The 19,147-nt window shown below is 45.7% G+C and overlaps 1 protein-coding gene across 1 annotated transcript; it reads right to left on the bottom strand.

Moving 5' to 3' along the window:
• Positions 1–779: 779 nt before the first annotated feature.
• LOC125943242 (uncharacterized) lies at positions 780–4,352 on the bottom strand. Its single transcript, XM_049662019.1, has 2 exons — positions 4,217–4,352; positions 780–3,186 (listed from the first exon to the last, which is right to left on the bottom strand). Exon 2 carries the CDS (start codon positions 2,529–2,531, stop codon positions 780–782), a length of 1,752 nt encoding a protein of 583 aa, XP_049517976.1. The 5' UTR covers positions 2,532–3,186; positions 4,217–4,352.
• Positions 4,353–19,147: the final 14,795 nt, after the last annotated feature.

The following is a 19,147-nucleotide window of genomic DNA, read 5'->3' as shown; positions in this document are numbered from 1 at the left end:
GAACGACCGGCCGGTGTTGGGCTGCTGAGCACGCGGTTGCAGGATCGAATCCCGACCACAGCAGGCGTATTTCGATGGGGGCGAAAATGCAGAAAACACCCGTGTACTTAGATTTAGATGCACATTAGAGAGTCCCAAGCAGTCTAAATTAATCCAGACCCCCCCACAATGGCGTGCCGCATAATCAGATTGTGGTTCTGGCACGTAAAACCTCACAATTTTTTTAAACAGCAGTGGTAAAGTACACATACTTGGTTGCTCTAATGAAACTAACGAACAAAGTTTTGTACAGCACAAGATCAATTCAAGCATGTTCCACTCATTAAGCAGTGAACACACGAAGGATCCAATTTCATCTCTACAGACAGTAAAAAAAACAGCCCAATGTCATTACATACAAAAATTTGCAACAAGAACTGCTTTACATGAGGCACATATTTCTTATTGCTGCTCTAAACTGTCTTTTGCCATTAAATTCACGCAGCGATAAGCATTTGTATAAACACAATGCTCATTCCACAACCAGCAGCCCATACCAACATATGTTATTGCATAACCAGTAACATTAACTATTCATAATTTTCAGGAAAGGAGTACTTCAGCCTGATTACAGGGGTTCCCTGGAAATCATACGCCTGATATGGTGTCAAATCCAAAAGTTCATAAGGACTCACAACAGTAGTTTCAGATGTTTGGTTTTGCAACAGGTACAAGGAGAGCTGCGGGATCAATGCTGCAGGTGTGCTTTTCAGCAAGAACGATATTGTTTCTGAATCGTTCTATGCAACAGCAATCAGAAGACCAAATGTCACATCATACTTCGTATCCGATATAAGAACATAACTGCCAACCATGCAGACAAGCCGATTCACTACAGCTTTTTTCAACAAAACATTTTTGTGAAGTATCTGGCTGTGCCTCCAACTGATATTTAATGCATGTTGCTCATCCTGGCTCATATCCACGAACTCCCCCCTACAGTATGGAACAAGCCTTGCGCTGCTAAAAAGAAATTGGTACAACTGATGCTTTTCACTCAAGGTCTTCGTGACATTTTTGAAATTCCTGACGGAGCGAATGCACTCCTTGAAGTATTGGTGCTTGCCCTCAAACTTCATTGTCCACACATGGACAAGAGGCCCAAACTCCTCGATCAGCTCACTGTAGTGCAGCATATAATGATGCTTCGGCTTCAATTTCTGAAGAGGAAATAATTCAATTCGAGAAGTTAAATACTCTTCAACCAGAACCTTTAGGTATGCCACTTGAGCCAATGTTATTTTGGTTGCCATGACAACGTCCACTATTTCTGCAAGCATTCTTACAAGTTCCCATACGGGGTCATCTCGATCCGCAATTTTATTGCCAATGTACAATGGCAACAATCTGAGAAATGTCCAGATTTGAATGGCATGACCAGTAAGTTTGTCACCCTGACTGGACACCACTGCCGGCTTGTTGCGCACATCATTTGCAGAGTATTTCATTGCAGCAATTCTGTGGTTTAAATAATCATATGTAAACCAATGCCTTTGCTTTACAAAATATTTGAGATAAAGCGCCAGGTCAAGCCGTACGACACCTTCAAATAAATCATGGCCAATGCAAGGCGGCAAGCCATATTTGCACACATGGAAATGCTTTAAAGCATGAAAGGGAGAGTTGCATACAATACCCTGCTCACTATCGCCAGTATTGCGCATTGCAAGGCGTTCAAGAGCTTCATTGTAGTTTTCTGGTGTTCGTCTCTCACCAACTACATGAGGCATCTGCTGAAATTCTGACCGTCGAACTAAACAATACCTACAAAAATACACCGACGTACTGAAGTTTTGAGTGAAGCCTCCAACTGCGTGGCTCCCGAGGTTATCCCCAACTATGAAACTTAAGCGCACATTGTGCTTTACTCCATTTATTATCATGCCAGTTGCTTCTAGTCTGACCAAGTCCTCTGTCAAAGGTCGCAGAACTTGACCTAAGCTGAACTCCTTCACATGCCTTTGACGGCAAAGCATCACAAGCTGCATGCTTGCAGTTTGTAGCCTGCAGTGGAGAGGCAAATTTCCGAGGGTCATATATACACCAAGCAATTTAAAGTTTCCTCTAGCAGAACCCAAAGGATTTGCTATCTCAAATTCATCCTGGTACAAGACAACTTGTATTTCGTTTTCCTGTGACTGTTTGAAAACCTGGCCCGAAATTAAATCAAACGAAGTCTCAACCATGTTTGGCTGAGGGGCTGGTGCGGATGACATTAAGAACTGAATGAGGCTTTCGATAGGTACATAATGGTACACAGAGGCCAAGTTCTGTTTGTTCAAGCCCAGACTGATTTCACTTGGTGGCACAAACTGAAAGTGTGTCTTGTAGTACTTGTGCCGACAGTAAGATGACCTCATTGTCACAGAAGCTACATCATTATGGTCATCTTTGATTAAGTGTGACTGGATGGTGGCTAGCACATCAGCCGAGACAACCTTTGCAATTTTCTTCAATGCCATCTGCTGGCTTAGGTTGTGAATGTTCTGCATCTCTTTCAGTAATTACTGTATTGTACTTGCTGGGACATGCCGTTTTGATTCTAGCCCGAGGAGAAGAAGAGCGAAGTTATCTCTGAAAAGACTATCATCGTTATCAGTGCCATCAGTGCTTTGTTCATGGCATGCACCTCCAGGTGTACAAACTAGCTGGTCGCACTCATATTGCTGCAACGTAGCTTCAACCTGAGTTTCAACATCAGCACCTGGCACATGAGACAACTGTGGGCACAGCAAATTGTCCCTAGTTTCCCGGTGATAACGACAGACATGTGTTCTGAAGGCAGCGGAAGAATGAAATATTTTCACACAGCCTACAAAAGGGCAGCACACATTTGTTCCCTTGTCTAAATGGTTCGCAATGTGCGAAATAAACTTAGTGCGCGTAGCCTCAAGCACAGCACACGATGGCACTGGGCACACGAAAGAAGAACCATCTGTACGCAGCTTGCTTGTTTTCCTATGGTGCCTGAACAGATGACTCCTGAACGCTTCATATGTCTTCAATACTGCCGTACATGGTTGAACTGAACAAAGAGCACCAGCCAGTATGCTGCTATGATACTTGAAGTGCTCAAAGTACGTCACCAGCGTAGGAAACTTCCGTACACATGATTCGGCATTCTGGCATCGTACATCAGTAATGGTACTGTAAAAAGAAAGAGCAATCCTTTTAATTTACGCAGCAAACGAACCTTCGCATTAGTGATGTGGCGCGTATGTGCTGAGTAAAATTAACTGCACTAATCACCTGATGAGGCAGAATATCAAATCTGAACTGAGGAGTACTGAATGTATGTTTATCTAACTAACACATGTGGATAATATGAAAGCAAGAAGAGATTTACTGCTCCTCTTACTAGCTGTGCCCAAACGGTCCAAGAACACAAGCGTCCACAAGCCCACACACGAACAAAACTAATGCTGCACACGCGCGCGCGCGCGAGCGAGCGAGCAGCAAGCAAGCAAGCAAGCAAGCACGGCATCATGCACATATAAAAATGTGCCAAGGGTACGCACGCATGCAAGCGAGGGACGAGGCACTGGCGCATGTAACATGCGCGCCATGCAAGTAGATACGTATTAACCTACGCACGCGCGCCGGCAAGCAAGCAAACATGCACGCGAAGGTGCAAACACAAACGGGCAGCAAGTTGAAGCTGACACACGCATTGACAGGAAAACGCAAGCCCACATGTGCGCATGCAAGAACACGCTAGCAGCCCCAGGCACGCACGCGGGTACAGGCGCACATAAACGAACGGACGCATCGAAGCTGAGACATGCACGTTATCTACAAAAATGCAAGCACACATTTCCACATGCACGAATACGAACAGCCGGCCCCCATCGCGCGCGCGCGCGCGTATACACACACACACACACACACACACACACACACACACACACACACGTGCAAACATGATCGACACACACGTGCAAACATGAACGACACACACGTGCAAACATGAACGACACACACGTGCAAACATGAACGACACACACGTGCAAACATGAACACAGGGCGAGCGCACTGAAGCACGACACTGGTTAACTCGAACTGCGCGAGAACGCATGGCCCTGCTTTGTACTAAGCAAACTGAACCTGTCATCACCACGACCTAAACGTTGCATGACATAACTTCATCGAAACTGGCGAAAATGAAAGCAACGCTTACCTGAGTACGGCTGAAAAAGGCGTAGCAAGTCCCACGCTGTCAACAGATCACACCAAATGGCCGCACGTTCGGAATCACGGAAATTAGCAGCCCGGCAACAGCGACGAAACTTCGAAGCATGGACAGCATGGGCATGACAAGGGCTGACAAGGGCTTTTTATGATATTTTAACTACTTCGAACTACTAGAGAGATGTCATGGTTATCAATACTGTGGAGCGCTAGGTGTGAGAAAGCGTGGTAGACAGCGCCACGCTCGTCCATTTCTTGATTTTAGCAATAAAATACGGACGTTACGTCCATTTTTTAGAAAACGGAAACGGCGCTCGTTTTTTTACGTAGAGTACGTCCGTACGATTACGGATTTTTTTTACAGTGCACGCAACCTACAAGAACTAATCGCAAAATGTAGCATCACTCGTATCAACGAGACACTGTGCCTCACAGATGAGTTTTCGCCGAGATTCGGACAGGCTAAAGCAATATTATTTATATTACAGCAACATATTATCTTTTACTTCTCTAAAGCAGTGGACATTATTCAATGAAGCTAAACGCAAGTGTACTGGCAGCCGCATTTAAGGCCCTTGTTGCTATCCCCGTTCAATCATCCAACACAGCGTTTGTTATGTCCCAGTTTATCGGGGTTTTTTTCGTTTATCCTAACCCGCCGTGGTGGTTTTCTGGCTTTGGCGTTGCGCTGCTAATAAGCCAGGGGGCGCGGGATCGAATCCGGGCCACGGAGGCCTCATTTCGACGGGGGACGAAATGCAAAAAGACCCGTGTACCATGCTGCGTACACGTTCAAGAACCCCAGGTGGTCAAGATTAATCCGGTGTCCCACGCTATACGGCATGTCTCATAAATATATCATCGTTCTGGCACGTAAAACCCCAGAAAAAAAACGTAATTAAGGCCTTTGATCTTATAGCAGTATCTATCGGAGCCTGTAAGCGTCCGCGATAATAATATTGAACTTCTCACAAAATAGTTCATTTAAATTAAAAAAACAAAAAAACTACATTTTGAACTTTATCACGGAAACTTCAAAATATACAAGCTTTTTGGATATGGTTCAATTACGGTGCGATCGGCAAGGCATTGCACGAACAATGCATAAGTTTACAATGCACATAAATTATTCTTTAATTGCGCCAGAAATTGCATCTGCGCAATTCTTCCAGCGGCACACGACCGTCACAAAGCAAGGTGCGGCGCTGATTGTAGCTAGATTCTTTCTTTTCAGCATGTCGAAAAGATAAGATGTGGAATTACGCGTGGTTATAGTAGCTCTACCGATAGTTTTCTTCGGTCGTGCGACGAGCCACAGCATCATTTATCACGTATTTATACCATATTTTTGAACATGGGAATTTCTTTTCAGTCACTCGACTGTTTTGTTTCTCTTAAAACTTGAACATTATTCACAAAAATCGAATGGAGTAATTTTTGTTTCTACCAAATTGACAGTTGAAGTATTTTACTTCTTTTGAGTTTAATGATTTGTAACAAAGAAGAAAAAAAAGTAAAGTATACTCTAGGAGCCGCTTTACACAGCAACAATATCAGCTTCCCCATTCTCGTCATCAACATTGCATTGGAAACTGTTTTTTTTTCATTAACACATTTTTGAAATGATTTACCGCCTAAAGTTATATGTTAACAAAAAATTGCTCGCTCTTCCGTAATCGCGAGTAGATGTAAGCATGAAATGGCTACCATATGGCGTCTTTTGCCGCCTATGGTGCCGCCGCTTTAGACCGCATTTCTTCTTGCAACAATACAACACGCTCAGCGTTAGTCGCCACTTTTTCTTCTTCTCTCATCAAAGTGGTCGTCGGCAAATGTGCGGCCTTAGATCCCCTGTTTCTTATAAAACTTCAGCGTACTAGAAGTTACAGCTTGAGTGATATTGTGAAGAAGCCTTAGGATCTACTCGGAAGCAATATTTTTTGTAAATTGTTTAGAGAGTAACTAGCTTATGTAATGCTGTCCTGTACAAAGGGTTGGGAGCCAGAAACCGCATTTTGTTTAGCTTTGACTGCTTGCCCGGATCATCTCGTTTTGTTCTCGCAACTTACCGGCATGTTATCGTTTTGAGTCCCCGGATAACGGCTCTGACTTTTGGCTCAAGGTCACTCGAAGGTCGCCTACAACTGGAGCTAAAAGCATTTGATGCTTAAAAATCGTACAATTTGAAGGAATGATTCGACGCTCCCAAGTCAATTCACGGGTATGGCAATTTGGGGGGGGGGGGGTGATTCACATTGTATGCTTTACTTTTTCAGGACGTTTAAGCGGTCACAGAAGATGAAGGTGGAGACCGTCTGACGGGGGCTTCTGTTTCCCTACGATATGGCATTGCAACATCCACAATTAATGACAGCACCTGCGAGTTCGTAGTTAAGAGACACCTCACATCCCAACAGACGTCACAACTAAACGTACCTTGGAGTCGCAAGTGAACGAGCATACAAGTTCGAAAAGGTAGGTTTGCAAAATGCTATATATATAATATAGTTCACAATATGCCGGTTATGCAAAACGGACGTTAACCAAACACAGTTCGATTGGCTACAAGGTAATGCGCCCATACTATCAAGAAAGACTTCACAAAAATATGCAGCCGCCGCAGTTAAATGAAGAATGATGAAACTTCGTCCATCGAATTGAATTTTTTAATGCAAAGATGACCTCCAGCTCCCTGTTATAGCCACGGGCACCTATGTGCTTTCCGCCGATAGAACAGAGCAAAATATAGAGCTTGGAGGAATCTTGCCGACAGTTAGCCCTACCTGAACCGTCATTTCTAAGAAAAACCATAGCAGTCCGGACAGTACTGAACTAATTATAATAATTACCTTTCTTACAACATTTACGGTTGGTGTTTATATTAGAAAGTTTAACGGAATACGGTCATAGAAGTTTATCGTTACAGGCTTTTGCATTTCAAAATGGCCGTGTAAGCCGAAACAAATGCTTCAAATTATTGGTTGACCCGCCGTGGTTGCTCAGTAGCTATGGTGTTGGGCTGCTGAGCACGAGGTCGCGGGATCGAATCCCGGCCACGGCGGCCGCATTTCGGCCACGGCGGGCGAAATGCGAAAACACCCGTGTACTTAGATTTAGGTGCACGTTAAAGAACCCCAGGTGGTCGAAATTTCCCGAGTCCCCCACTACGGCGTGCCTCATAATCAGAACTGGTTTTGGCACGCAAAACCCCATAATTTAATTTAATTCAAATTATTGGTTTATTTACCCGATTACGCATGTGGCACCGCAAAGCGTGGCTCTACGTCCATTGTCGAAAATGTCCTTATCAGTTCCATGTGCGCCCTTATAGTGCACTTCTGCCTCATGGGTAGAGCACTTTTCTCGGTCAAAGCGGTTTTCTGTTGGGAGCACGTTATTTGACGCAGAGTTTTTTTTTTCTTTCAATTTCTATGAAGAAGCTGCTTAGCGCCTCGCTAAAGGAGGTATTAAATGTGTTCCGGTTGTTTGCACTGTGCAGCATTTGGCTACATTACAGACTAGTCCGTGCCAATTCTAAGCAGAAAACGTTATGGCTATGCACTCACTGCACGCTATCTTGCTCTTTCGACAGAACGCTTGACTGTAAGCGTATTTTTTAGCGCTCGGTAGAACAAACTTTCTTTTTCAGAATTAAAAAAACAATTCGAACTCCAAAAATTTACATTGTGTTTGCTAAGATAATTCGGTGTGAGTTTTTCTGACCTGTTTAGGTTCGCACAGAATGTCTTGTATCAATGCAGAACACCCGCGTGTGCATGCTCGAAAGTATGATCTAGCTCTACCAAATGGGCACGTACCCGGCCGGCGCTTACCAAGCCTGAGTCCGACCCGGGGCAGCCAAAAAAAAAACGCTTTACCTGGCCCGTATCGAGGCCTGGGCTGGGCCCGCCGGTTTGAGTAATTCCGGGCCCGTGTAATCCTCTGGTGCAGACAATGATGCCGCGAACATTTGAGAGAATTATTCTTCTGAATGCAACAGAAAACCTACTATCTCGCACAATAAATACCTTGCTCTCGCGGGCACTATTGGAGGCTTCCGCTTTTTGTCCGCAGTCCGTACATCAGTGATAACATTCAAGCCAGCGCGACTAATACCCCTGACACACGGGCAAAAGTAAAGTCCTTTGCAGGAAACCCCTTTTCTTACTCCGAAGGACCCTTTGCAGAAAGTAGTTGCGCCGATGACACACAGCAGCGCACTGACTTCTTTAGGTGGTTCCTCAAATGAGCGCCGCAAAAAAAGAAAAAAAAAAGCTGTGGTTATTAGAGCAGCAAGAGAGAAAACATTTACAAGCTGTGCATGTAGATTACATTTAGTGATTCTAGAACCTAAAAACATTTTCGTCCCATTTTGATGGCTTATAATGCGCATATTCGAAATTCAACATGGCGGCGCTAGCGATGTGGTGCGGGCGTTTGATAGTATAGCTAGAGTTAATGTTCACTGTTGAACAAATCGCATTACCGCTGAAATTGAACACATTTCCCAAGGTAAAACAAAATACTTACGGGGCAGCGTAGTTATGTAACACATTTTCGTCTATTGATGAGTTTTGCACGCTGTATGCGAGAATACGCCTTTCCGCTCGAAAAGTAAATGCCCGATCTTCTTTCCCGCAAAGGAGCTTTGCCGGGAGGGAGATATTCCTTTGTCGTGTGTTAATGCGCTTGAACGCATTTCCGGTAGATGTCTCCTTACCTAAAGGACTTTAGAGTGCCCGTGTGTCAGGGTATAAAGTCCCTATATAGTAAAAGTACCGCCATCTACTCTTTCCTCCGCCGTCTCCTGTCCTAAAGCGCTTGTTTTTTTTTTTTCTTCACTTTTTGCTTGCGAAAGCGAGTCCGCGGTGGCGCTCTTCAAAAGCCTCAGTTGAAGCTTTCAGGCCGGGCGCGTGCCGCTGCCGCCGCCGGCGACTGCGCAGAGTGACTTTAACATGGCTCTGAGGCGGGAAAAAAAACAAAATATAAAGAAGTGAAAGCGCGTGCTATCATTGTCTAATCGGAGATACAGGAGAGAGAGAAGCGGCGTTGTTCAAAGAATGGCGGTACTTTTCCTATATATGGACTTTAAGCGCGACCGCCCGTGGACCCCACAAGTCGGGCCACTGTTTATGATCATCAAAAACTCGCGAGCAAAAGCCTCCCAGTACACGCTCCCAGTCACCCATACACGCTCCCAGTCACCCATATTTTCTAGAAAATGATGACGCGGCAGCTCTTTATGCGGTCACCGATTACTGTTCTGTGACCGCTTCTTTGTCGCTCTCGAGAGCCTTTGCAAGACGCCAGCCTTCAAAACGTACGCGCGCCGTAAAAAGCGAAATGCGAAGGAGTGGTACATGGGGCCCTTATATATGGATGATGGCCCGAGAAGGGCCGATGAGCTTAGAGGGAATGAGGAAAGCAAACATTGCGCTTATTAAGTTGTCTGCCATATTAGGGTTTTTCCTGGAATTTTTTTTCGACAGACAGACAAACAGACAGACAGACAGACAAAGAACTTTAATGAAGGTCCTCAGAAGCTCCGTTGCCCCCTCTCAGGGAGGCGACGAAGCCGCGGGCCGCACCCACGTTGGGCAGTGTTGCCAGGTCCGACGAGGTGGCGTAGCCAAAAGCTAGAGAAGTTGTAGCCCAAATGTAGCCAAACACAAAAAAGTGGAAAAAATTTCGTAGCCAAATATAGTCATTTGCATTTGCAGTTTTATTTGTGTATACATTTTCACATTCGACTACGGCAATTGCTTTTTGCGCAACCCGTCGTAACAAAACGTCCGTGCCGCCGTGACGGTCGGCCCTTGACATCAACAACAGCGACATCATCCTTGCACAGAATTGCAGTTTTTGGTTGGGCCCGGAAGCTCGTAAGTTCCAGAGAATCGCTGCAGAGGGCGAAATCTGTGCTTTTATTTTATGACAGATAGTACTAAGCTATTATTTTTAGGTGTTTACAGTAATATTAACTACGAACTCTGCTTTTTTAGCTGTCGTGAACGCAAAATAATGTTTAGCATCATCGATCTCTCATGTCATCTCTGCTTACGGCGTAGAATTTAAGCTCTCCAGCGATCTGCGACGTGCTCACGGCTTCTTTTTTTTATGAGCTAAAGCAAGTCATTCGCCCTATGATGCCTCGTGCTATTTGTCTCATCATCCTATCTTGTTTTCTCGTTTTTTTTTCAATTAGCTTGGCCAGGGTTAGCTGGTATATGATCTATATACTGTCCATTTACATCAACCTGGCCGCCATATTAGGTCTCTAGCACGGCAAAAACACGCGTTAAAATAAAGCGACAGACAACAGATGCCACTCGCTGTCTGAATCAGTGTAAGCGAAGCTTTAAAAGATTACTGCGCAAAATGGCACACCAATGTAAGAAAAAAAATTATGGGGTTTTACGTGCCAAAACCAGTTTTCATTATGAGGCACGCCGTAGTGGGGGACTCCGGAAATTCCGACCACCTGGGGTTCTTTAACGTGCACCTAAATCTAAGTACACGGGTGTTTTCGCATCTCGCCCCCATCGAAATGCGGCCGCCGTGGCCGGGATTCGATCCCGCGACCTCGTGCTCAGCAGCCCAACACCATAGCCACTGAGCAACCACGGCGGGTATTGTAAGAAGCGCGCACTCGTATTCGGCGACCAGCACGTCCCGCACGTAACTCGCTCGAAATGGTAAAAGCCGCGACGGCGCACAAAGAGCAAAGGTAAACAACAAATTGATAACAGTGGTTATGCTATGAAAACCGGTTACTGTCAAAAAGCAAATCATGTTGATGTGCTAATAAAGTTTTAGAATAGGGGCCCCCAAACTTTGAGGCCCCAAAGAGCTTAGCGCGTGTTAGCGTTCGGGCATGCAGGAATGAAGAGATTTAGAACAGGCGCTTTGCATTTGCGGAGAGCGTGCTGCGCTTCCGCGTCACTGCGGCGTCAAAGAAAAGCTGTTATAAATATTAAATAAAATATACCATTTTATGATCAGAATAGTAATTTAGATTTTTCGTGTTTTCGCGTTTAATTACAATTTAGAACTTATTCTATTAGCAGCAAGCAACTTGTTGCGCTTAGTTTTGAGTAACCAACTTTACGTACCTTCACCCAGCCAAGTCAATCCGTGTTAGGCCTACGAGCCATGAAATCGACAATTGAATTCGTAATCAGCGGCGTCTAATGAATCAATCTTTATCACACATGTTAGTTGAGAGAAAGCGGTAACCGCAATCACTTCCAGCTTACAAACTTGACGCGTTACCACGAATCGAACCCAGTTTGGTGCTAGGTTAGAGCCGTTGCTTCGATGGGCGCCGCCATGTTTGTTGACGAAAGCTTTTGGGCCTCCCACTAAATCGATGAAATAGCGTGCCCGACGCAAAACCCAAATACAGTTTGCGTCTTGCGCATGCGCGGTGGCTTCGACGCTATTTCTTTGGGGCCCCAAAATGTTTGAGGCTACTGTTCTAAAACTCTCTAGTGATTGCTGGGGTTTTACGTGCCAAAACCACGATATAAACTGCCAAAACCACGATATGAAAATAGCAACAGCAACCCCTTCATACGCCACTCCACAAGAAAAGATGCTCTTTGTGCAACATAGAAGCAAAGACAACAAATGACACGTGGATCCGCAGGATAAGGCGGAGAGGAAGAGGGATGCAGCTAGGGCACGCGTACCGATTGTGCCACTGCGGCTCCTCGCCGAAGCGTAACAGAAAGCGTGCACGCACAGCGCGTGTCAGGAAGTCAGACGAGACTCGTGCCGCGCTCCGGTGTCCTCGTCAAAGTGGTTGGTGAACCAGAGAAAGGAACAGAGAGCACGTGGGTTCCTTAAACGCCTACCTTTCGTTCAAGCAGTGGGTATAGATATACAAAACAATTCCACAGAGCAAGTCATATGAGACCCTAGCGCCGTAGGAGTCTTAGACAGGGTATAGGCGTCTTTTTAAGACATCGCGACACACACTGCTAGCCGCATCGAAAGTCTCAGTGCAGCGCTAGAACGCATTCTCGCAGTTTCCAGAAGACCAACAAGCGGTGCGTACTTGCTTTCTAGAATCATGCGGTGTTTTTCTTTTGGTTTACTTCGAACACATTCTTAAAAAATTCTACAAAAGTTACTCGAGTTACGTCTCTCCAGGCGAACGTAATGTACAAGAAAAAAAGCAATTCATGCAGTAATTAAGCTAATTATATTGGTGAACGTTCTAGTTATTAACATTACGGCACATCTTTACAGCGTTGAGTTTATGGGAATCGTCATAAATGTCTAGTTCCATGCTTTTACGTTTCAAAATGGCCACGTAGAACGAAACCACTGCAGTCAAATATTTCATTCAATTTACCTGTTCACGCACGCGGAACCAGAAATCACGGCTCTCTGTAAAATCCCTGTGTGGGGTGAATGCGTGGCGTAAAGTTAAGCTACCGTCGCACTTCACTTTTCCCGCAAACTTATTGCCGACGGGTGCAGTACGATGCACGCGATTGGATGCTAACCCAAGTCAGCAGCAGGGGTGAGACAGACCGCTTTATCGCGCCGTACGGCGAAGCTTCACTTTACGCCACCCTTACATCACAGGGTGGTCGTACTGCGTATTTATTTGTATATATTATATTCTCCCGATGATTTTTTTACACCTTTCTTCGGTGGCATTCTAGTGGTACTTTCACATGACCGCTTTCGAGCGCTGTCACTGTTCGGCTTACATTCGGCTGCTCGAAATCATGCACTCAAAACAGGCTCAACTGGTCTATTTAGGGCGCCATGCTCTCTCTCAGAGTGCTCGGTGGCGCTCTCGCTTTCGAGTTGGTACGTAACGCGTCTGAGAATCGACAGAATCCTGATCACGTGAAGCAGCTGAACTGGGGAACATTCAGCTGAGGCATGCTTACTCTGGCTCCAATCTCGAGAGGGCTCCGCATCGCTGCAAACCCAGTTGGAGCACCGTATAGGAACCAGTCGGGCTTATACCATTAGAATTCGGTGTATTAATTATGGACCTTATATCACACTGTACCTGTCCTCTGTGTCTCTTCAGTTCAAAACGAAGTTCCCTAGACACGTTTATATTAAAAAAAGTTCGGCTGCGCAGTGACGCCTGCAAATAAGTGAACGCGATTGGTCGGCGCATATATACACTTTTTTCCGTGAGTTCGAGAGCGTGTATTTAATTAACGACTTCATAGCCGTACTGTCTTACAGAAACTGATAAAGAGAATGTTGATTTTATTATGTTTCACATAATTTGAGCTGTTTTCAGACTTCCGCAAAGTTTTGCCTAAAAGATAACTTTTTATTGTCTAATGCACAACTCTAAGAAGTAGGTACTTACTAATTTCCTTTATTACATTATACCTCCCGTATCGGGCTGTTTTCTAAGAGCATTAGAGTGTAGCATGTTTTCTGGCACCCCAAAAATAGATTTCAATTGCTTGAAATTATTTTATGCACCAATATCTTTTTTGCGTTTATTACGGGCAATGCTTGGTCTCGGAGCCTTCCTTGTTGCTCTGGCTGGAGCACAGCAGATTTATGCCCAAGGAGCTGGTACGTACCACTTCAGCGCTAGATAGATCATGCGACACGAGAGTTCGTGTGTTTAGGCGGACGCACGCCTATACGTATATATGCAGGCGCGCACGCACACGGGAGTGCGTATAAAGGCGGGTATGTGTCTTTGTTCTTAGCGTGCGAGAGATAATCATGTTGCTTCGCTCTTATGTAGTCCTATGTTTGTCGACTTTCTTTCTTGTAACACCAGTCAGGAGAATGTTTGTGGATTCCTTATTTCACCCGCCTATTAATCTTGCTTTTTATATGCGCGGCTACGTTCAGTTGGGACCAATGCATGCGTTAGGTCCATTCCTCTAAAGTGAACCTATATGAAAATGAGCCTGGCCATTGGACACCGCTGTGCTGTCACGACCAGAAACACGAATGCCCGAGCGCATAGGTTTCGATAGTCGGACTTCAATACAGCAGGATTCTCTGGTACATTCATCATCATAATCATCATCATCAACAGCAGCAGCATCAGCAGCCTCCACCGCCACCTATTTTTACGTCTACTGCAGGGCGAAGGCCTCACCCAGCGATGCCTAATTACCACTGTCTTACGCGAGCTCATTCCAACTTGCACCTGCAAATTTTCAAATTTCATCACCCGCCTCATTTTCTGCCGTCCTCGACTGGACTTCCCTTTCCTTGGTACCCATTCTGTAACTCTAACGGTCCAACAGTTTTCTGCCCTGCGCTTTACATGGCCTACCCAGCTCCATTTTTATTGCGTTAGCAATTATATGGACACTGCAGGCGCATTTCTGCCGTCACCGTGAGGTTCCGTATTAAGTCCAACAGCGATAAAGTCGCCGCGCGCCGTATGTTGTATGTGCGGATGAAAGCGCGCAAGGGAACCGACTATCGCGGCTCAATTCGCGACCGTGCGCAAAGGGAACCAGCAATCGTGGCTCAATCGCGCGTGCGAAAGCCGGAAAGCAGGAGGCAGCGAGCGCGCGAGGGAGGGGGTGCGGGATCTACTACGCCAGCTACTGCGTACCCTGCGCGCGCCGTATCTTGAAAGCCATCTGCAGACGGCCCATACATTTGCGCGCGCTGTGTTTTCGCCGCTCAGTTTCCGTTGAAGCGATAGACAGCACGAAGGTCACTTAGCTTGTTGCTGCTGCGCGCTTAATCACGCCAGCGTTTTGACAGCGACTGCCCGCGGTCATCGAGTGTGGTGTGTTCATGTTTACTTGACGCGCTGATACCATGTTTGTTAATTCAGTTAGTAAGCGAATGTTTGCAAGTTTATACGGCCGATAAAACTGCTATCAGGGTCCTTCAATACTTTCTTCTGGTCATGAAACTGCCGCCGAAGTTTCATATAGGGACAAAAGCTGCCAGCAGAGGCGCCACCGTGAGTAGAAGGGCACCGATCTACCGCGCTTGGAAGGGCGGTCGCGCGTTCGCGTGAATCCTTGCCTTGAAAAACACCTCGCCCACATTTTTATTCCACTGTGTCCGCTAACTGAACATAGCAGTGCTTACTCTTCACCAAATACGATAGCATGCAAGTTGTTTATTACTTGAAGTCATTGATTGTTAGCAATCGTTCACCCAAGGCTGCCCGTCAAGTGTTGGAATTTCGCTTGTGCTCGTACCTATATTTACGTTTCTTGATTCCTGTGTAGGTGATTGAAATCGTGCTTAAATTATACAGTGCCCAATGACTAAGCTTAGCTGACCCACATATTAACGTTGCTTGCGCAAGAAGTTATGGTGCGCCCTACGGCGCGCTGGCGGTCCGCAGCGCTTATTCTCCTGTTAATTGCCTGTTTATTCTGGGGCATCGCAAAGCTGCCAATGGGAATTTCGCGCGCAGAACAGGTACGTCTGAATAAAGTAATCTTGGCACTAATTGCAGCAGCAGCGATGAACTGCGCATGCTAGATATAGGCAATATGTGCGGTTTCTATGCGAAAGTTCTTGCATTTACGCATACAAATTTAAACATGATCAGTTCAAACCTGCGCGAGTGTATTTTTTTTTCATCCATTCACATTTAATGTCGCAGTGACCATCAGTTCAAGGTTGGCGTTTCACTTAGTCGACTGAAAACACCCCCCGAGTCTTTTTATAAAAATACCAGCCCAGATTAAAACCATGCAGCTCGGAGATTCCATCGTCGTTAGGTCATTCAAGACTACATTTACCGATCAAACTGAATAAGTATATTATTTTTTGCATGTTTATCTTGTTTGTCTTTACATTCAGTTTTCTTAATCCAATTAGAGCCAAATTTTTTGTATTATTTTTTCCGCCTAACAGAAAACAAGTTTGTGCAGGTCTTTGTGGATAGCATTTTGACTTGTGCTAACCACGACACTGTCGTGGTTAGCACTTTTTACTAAGTCGACACTGTCCTTGCAGGACAGTGTCGACTTAGTAAAATGGCGGAATGGAGGGCATGGTATACGATTATTCGGGAGTAATTACTAGCAAGCGTCAAGAATGCAAACGTGCCGCAAGCACTAGTACACATATGGTTGCAATTAAGATTGCGTTCGATAGACTGGCAGAAAAGTTGGTGCATAGAGGGAATGAGACAAAACACCAGGAAAAATAATTTGTCACTGCTTTCATCTTTCCTGTGGCTGGACAGGATGAACGAGCACCAGCACGAAATAGTGTGTTCTTTCGCGTGTAAAAAATGCAAACGGCACTTAATAAAAATGTGCACAACTTCAGCCGTAGTGCGTACAAAATGTGTTGCGCAGCCAACACTGGCCGAGGAAGTACGGTCGTCCAGCAGGATGTCTTCAACAAGGTTCATGTAGACATTGGCACAGGCTATATGTATTGTCCACGGTGCACACTTCTAGATCTCGTCCACAATTTGCAGAAGGCAAAGCAGCTGGTCTGATGGCACTTCCAAAAATCCCCTAGTCTTTATTTCGGTCAGTTCACTTGGCTTTCGGGAGGTGCTCCTCAGTTTTGGGAGGCAGTCCTTGCAGCTTTATTTTAGCAAACTTCCTTGCAATCTAACCACCAAGGTAGTCCAAAATGCAGTCCTTCGTTGACTCCGGACGATTGATATCTTGCATGCACTCAGCCGGTTCCAAAAGAACTGCCAGGGTATCAATCTGAAACACAAATATCTTGCTCTATCACTCAGTGAATGACATGAGCGTGAAATTTTAAGCACCAGAAAGCATAATAGATCTTCACGGCATTTAAAACGAGACGTGTATGCCCATTAGCATCAAATGGTTAGACAATCATTATCACATTTCTATACAGTGCACAGCTACTCTGCAAGTTCTTTTGGTGTGTGTTATTAAAAGGTTTACCTGGTTAGCAATAGGTTCTTAATGCTGAAAGAGATCTTGCATTTTTAAGAGTGGGCGTGGCGCATCTTCATTTTAGTCAACGCTATCACTTTTTCGTTTGGATCATTAAGCAAAAAGTAAGCACGTTCATTGCAAATGCCGCGCTTCAAGTAAACCTCTAAAACACAGACACTGTCGCGATTTATACAAAAAAACCATCAGGAATGGGGGCTTACCGCACTGAATTTGTGGACTTCATATTTGACTTCATGATGCACTGATCTATAATGAGCATCTCGCGGCCCGATAGCTTGTGAATGGTTTCCTGCATGCCACGTTTTTCATTTGCCTGTGTCTCCGCTTTTGCAAGCTTCCGCTGACACGAATGAAGTTGCTGCTTCACACTGCGAAGCTGGTCCTTCACCATTTGCAGCTCTGAGGCAAAGAAAACGGCGTGCTCAGTTAGGCACTCTGCATCAGCCCCGCCAAGGCGATTTACAGTTCGTACTTCATCTGCAAAGAGTGACCAAGAACGAATATCGTAATGAGAGTGATGCCAGTTTGCCTGCGTAGTGAGCAAGTAGCATACTCCAAAGGTGTGCACCAGACTTACCGTGAATTTCTTCTTCGGCTGCATCGGTGACGTCTGCAGTTGCGACGGCCGCTACATCGGCTTCAGCGCAGTTTGAAGATACCGCTCGCAGCCTTTTCGCAGGTGGGCGCCGTTTCGATGCATGCGAACGTTCTGTAGGCTTAGACAAGTACACAGATACGCCTTGGAAAATTCTCGGAATGGTGTCTTCTACCAGTTTGGGGCAATCGCGTGGCAGTGACACAACGTTTCCATTCACTGTACACACGTCCACACGAACAATGTCTCCGGCATCAAAATGTTTTTCGCACACGCAAAAGTACTTCGATTCAAACGAGAGCCTGGCAGTCTCTTGTCGCGGGATTGCTCGCTTCCACCTGTCGCGTAGTTCCGGGTTGGCTTGTAAACAAAATAGGGAGACTTTTTCGTCGACGCCCTTGTATCCGGAGCGGCAGCCTGGCTCACAACAAATGTTAGTAATAACTGCTATGGTTAATTACGAAGTGTCGATGTCACTACATGCGAGAGACACGTTCCGGCGAAACAAAAAACAACACGCACAACAGCACGCCACGCCGACACTCCGCTTTCCGGCGGCAGCGGCCGCCTTCCCCGTCGCCCTTCTAGCGACGCCAGCGACGCGGCGCCGCAACTGCGGGCGCTATATGAAGCTCTCCCATAGCGTTACGCGAGAGTTTCATGACCAGGAGAAAAGTATTGAAGGACCCTGCTGCTATATTTATTTCGTATAGCTAATAATATGCTATCGCAATCAATGCTTCGCTTTTTGGACGAAACTGCGACTTTTTATTGCGATAGCAATTATATAGACACTCCAAGCGAATTTCTGCCGTCGCCGTCGTCTTCGTCGTGAGGCTCCGTATAAAGTCCAACAGCGAGAAACGATCTGCGATGGGTACAAAGTGCCCGCGCCGAGTGCCGGTAGCTTCGTATACGCTGTGCTTTCGACGTTCGCGTTGAAGCGAGACGAAAGACAGCGCGAAGGTCAATTTGCCCGCTGCTGCTGGCGCGTTTTCTCACTCCAGTGTTTTGACAAGTTTCTGGGGTCATCGAGCGAGATGTGTCCATGTTTGCTGTGCGCGCGTGACACCGTGCTTGTTTATTTCATTAGTAAGCGAATATTTACAATTTTATACGGCCGATAAAACCACTATCCTTACTTCGTATAGCTGTCTCCCAATTTGCTATCGCAATTGATGTTTCGTCTTTCGGGCGAAACTGCGATTTTTTTCATTTGATTTCAACTAGAATATCGGCTGCTCCCATTTGCTCTCTGATCACTGCCTCTATTTTCCTATCTCTTAATGCTACGCCTTTCGTTTCATCGCACTTTGCGCGGCCCTTGTTCTCAACCTGCTTCGTTAACTTCCAAGTTTCTGCCCCATAAGTTTGCACCGGTAGAATGCAGTGATTATACACTATTTTTTTCAACGACCGTGGGAACCTCCCCGTCAGGATTAGG

Source organism: Dermacentor silvarum, chromosome 1, assembly GCF_013339745.2.
Source record: "Dermacentor silvarum isolate Dsil-2018 chromosome 1, BIME_Dsil_1.4, whole genome shotgun sequence".
Taxonomy (NCBI): domain Eukaryota; kingdom Metazoa; phylum Arthropoda; class Arachnida; order Ixodida; family Ixodidae; genus Dermacentor; species Dermacentor silvarum.
Note: the sequence above shows the minus strand (reverse complement) of the source record. Positions and strands in the feature narration are given on the sequence as shown.

Bases quoted from the DNA above. Each gene is read 5' to 3' on its own strand.
- LOC125943242 (XM_049662019.1), bottom strand. From the start codon at position 2,531: ATGCAGAACATTCACAACCTAAGCCAGCAGATGGCATTGAAGAAAATT.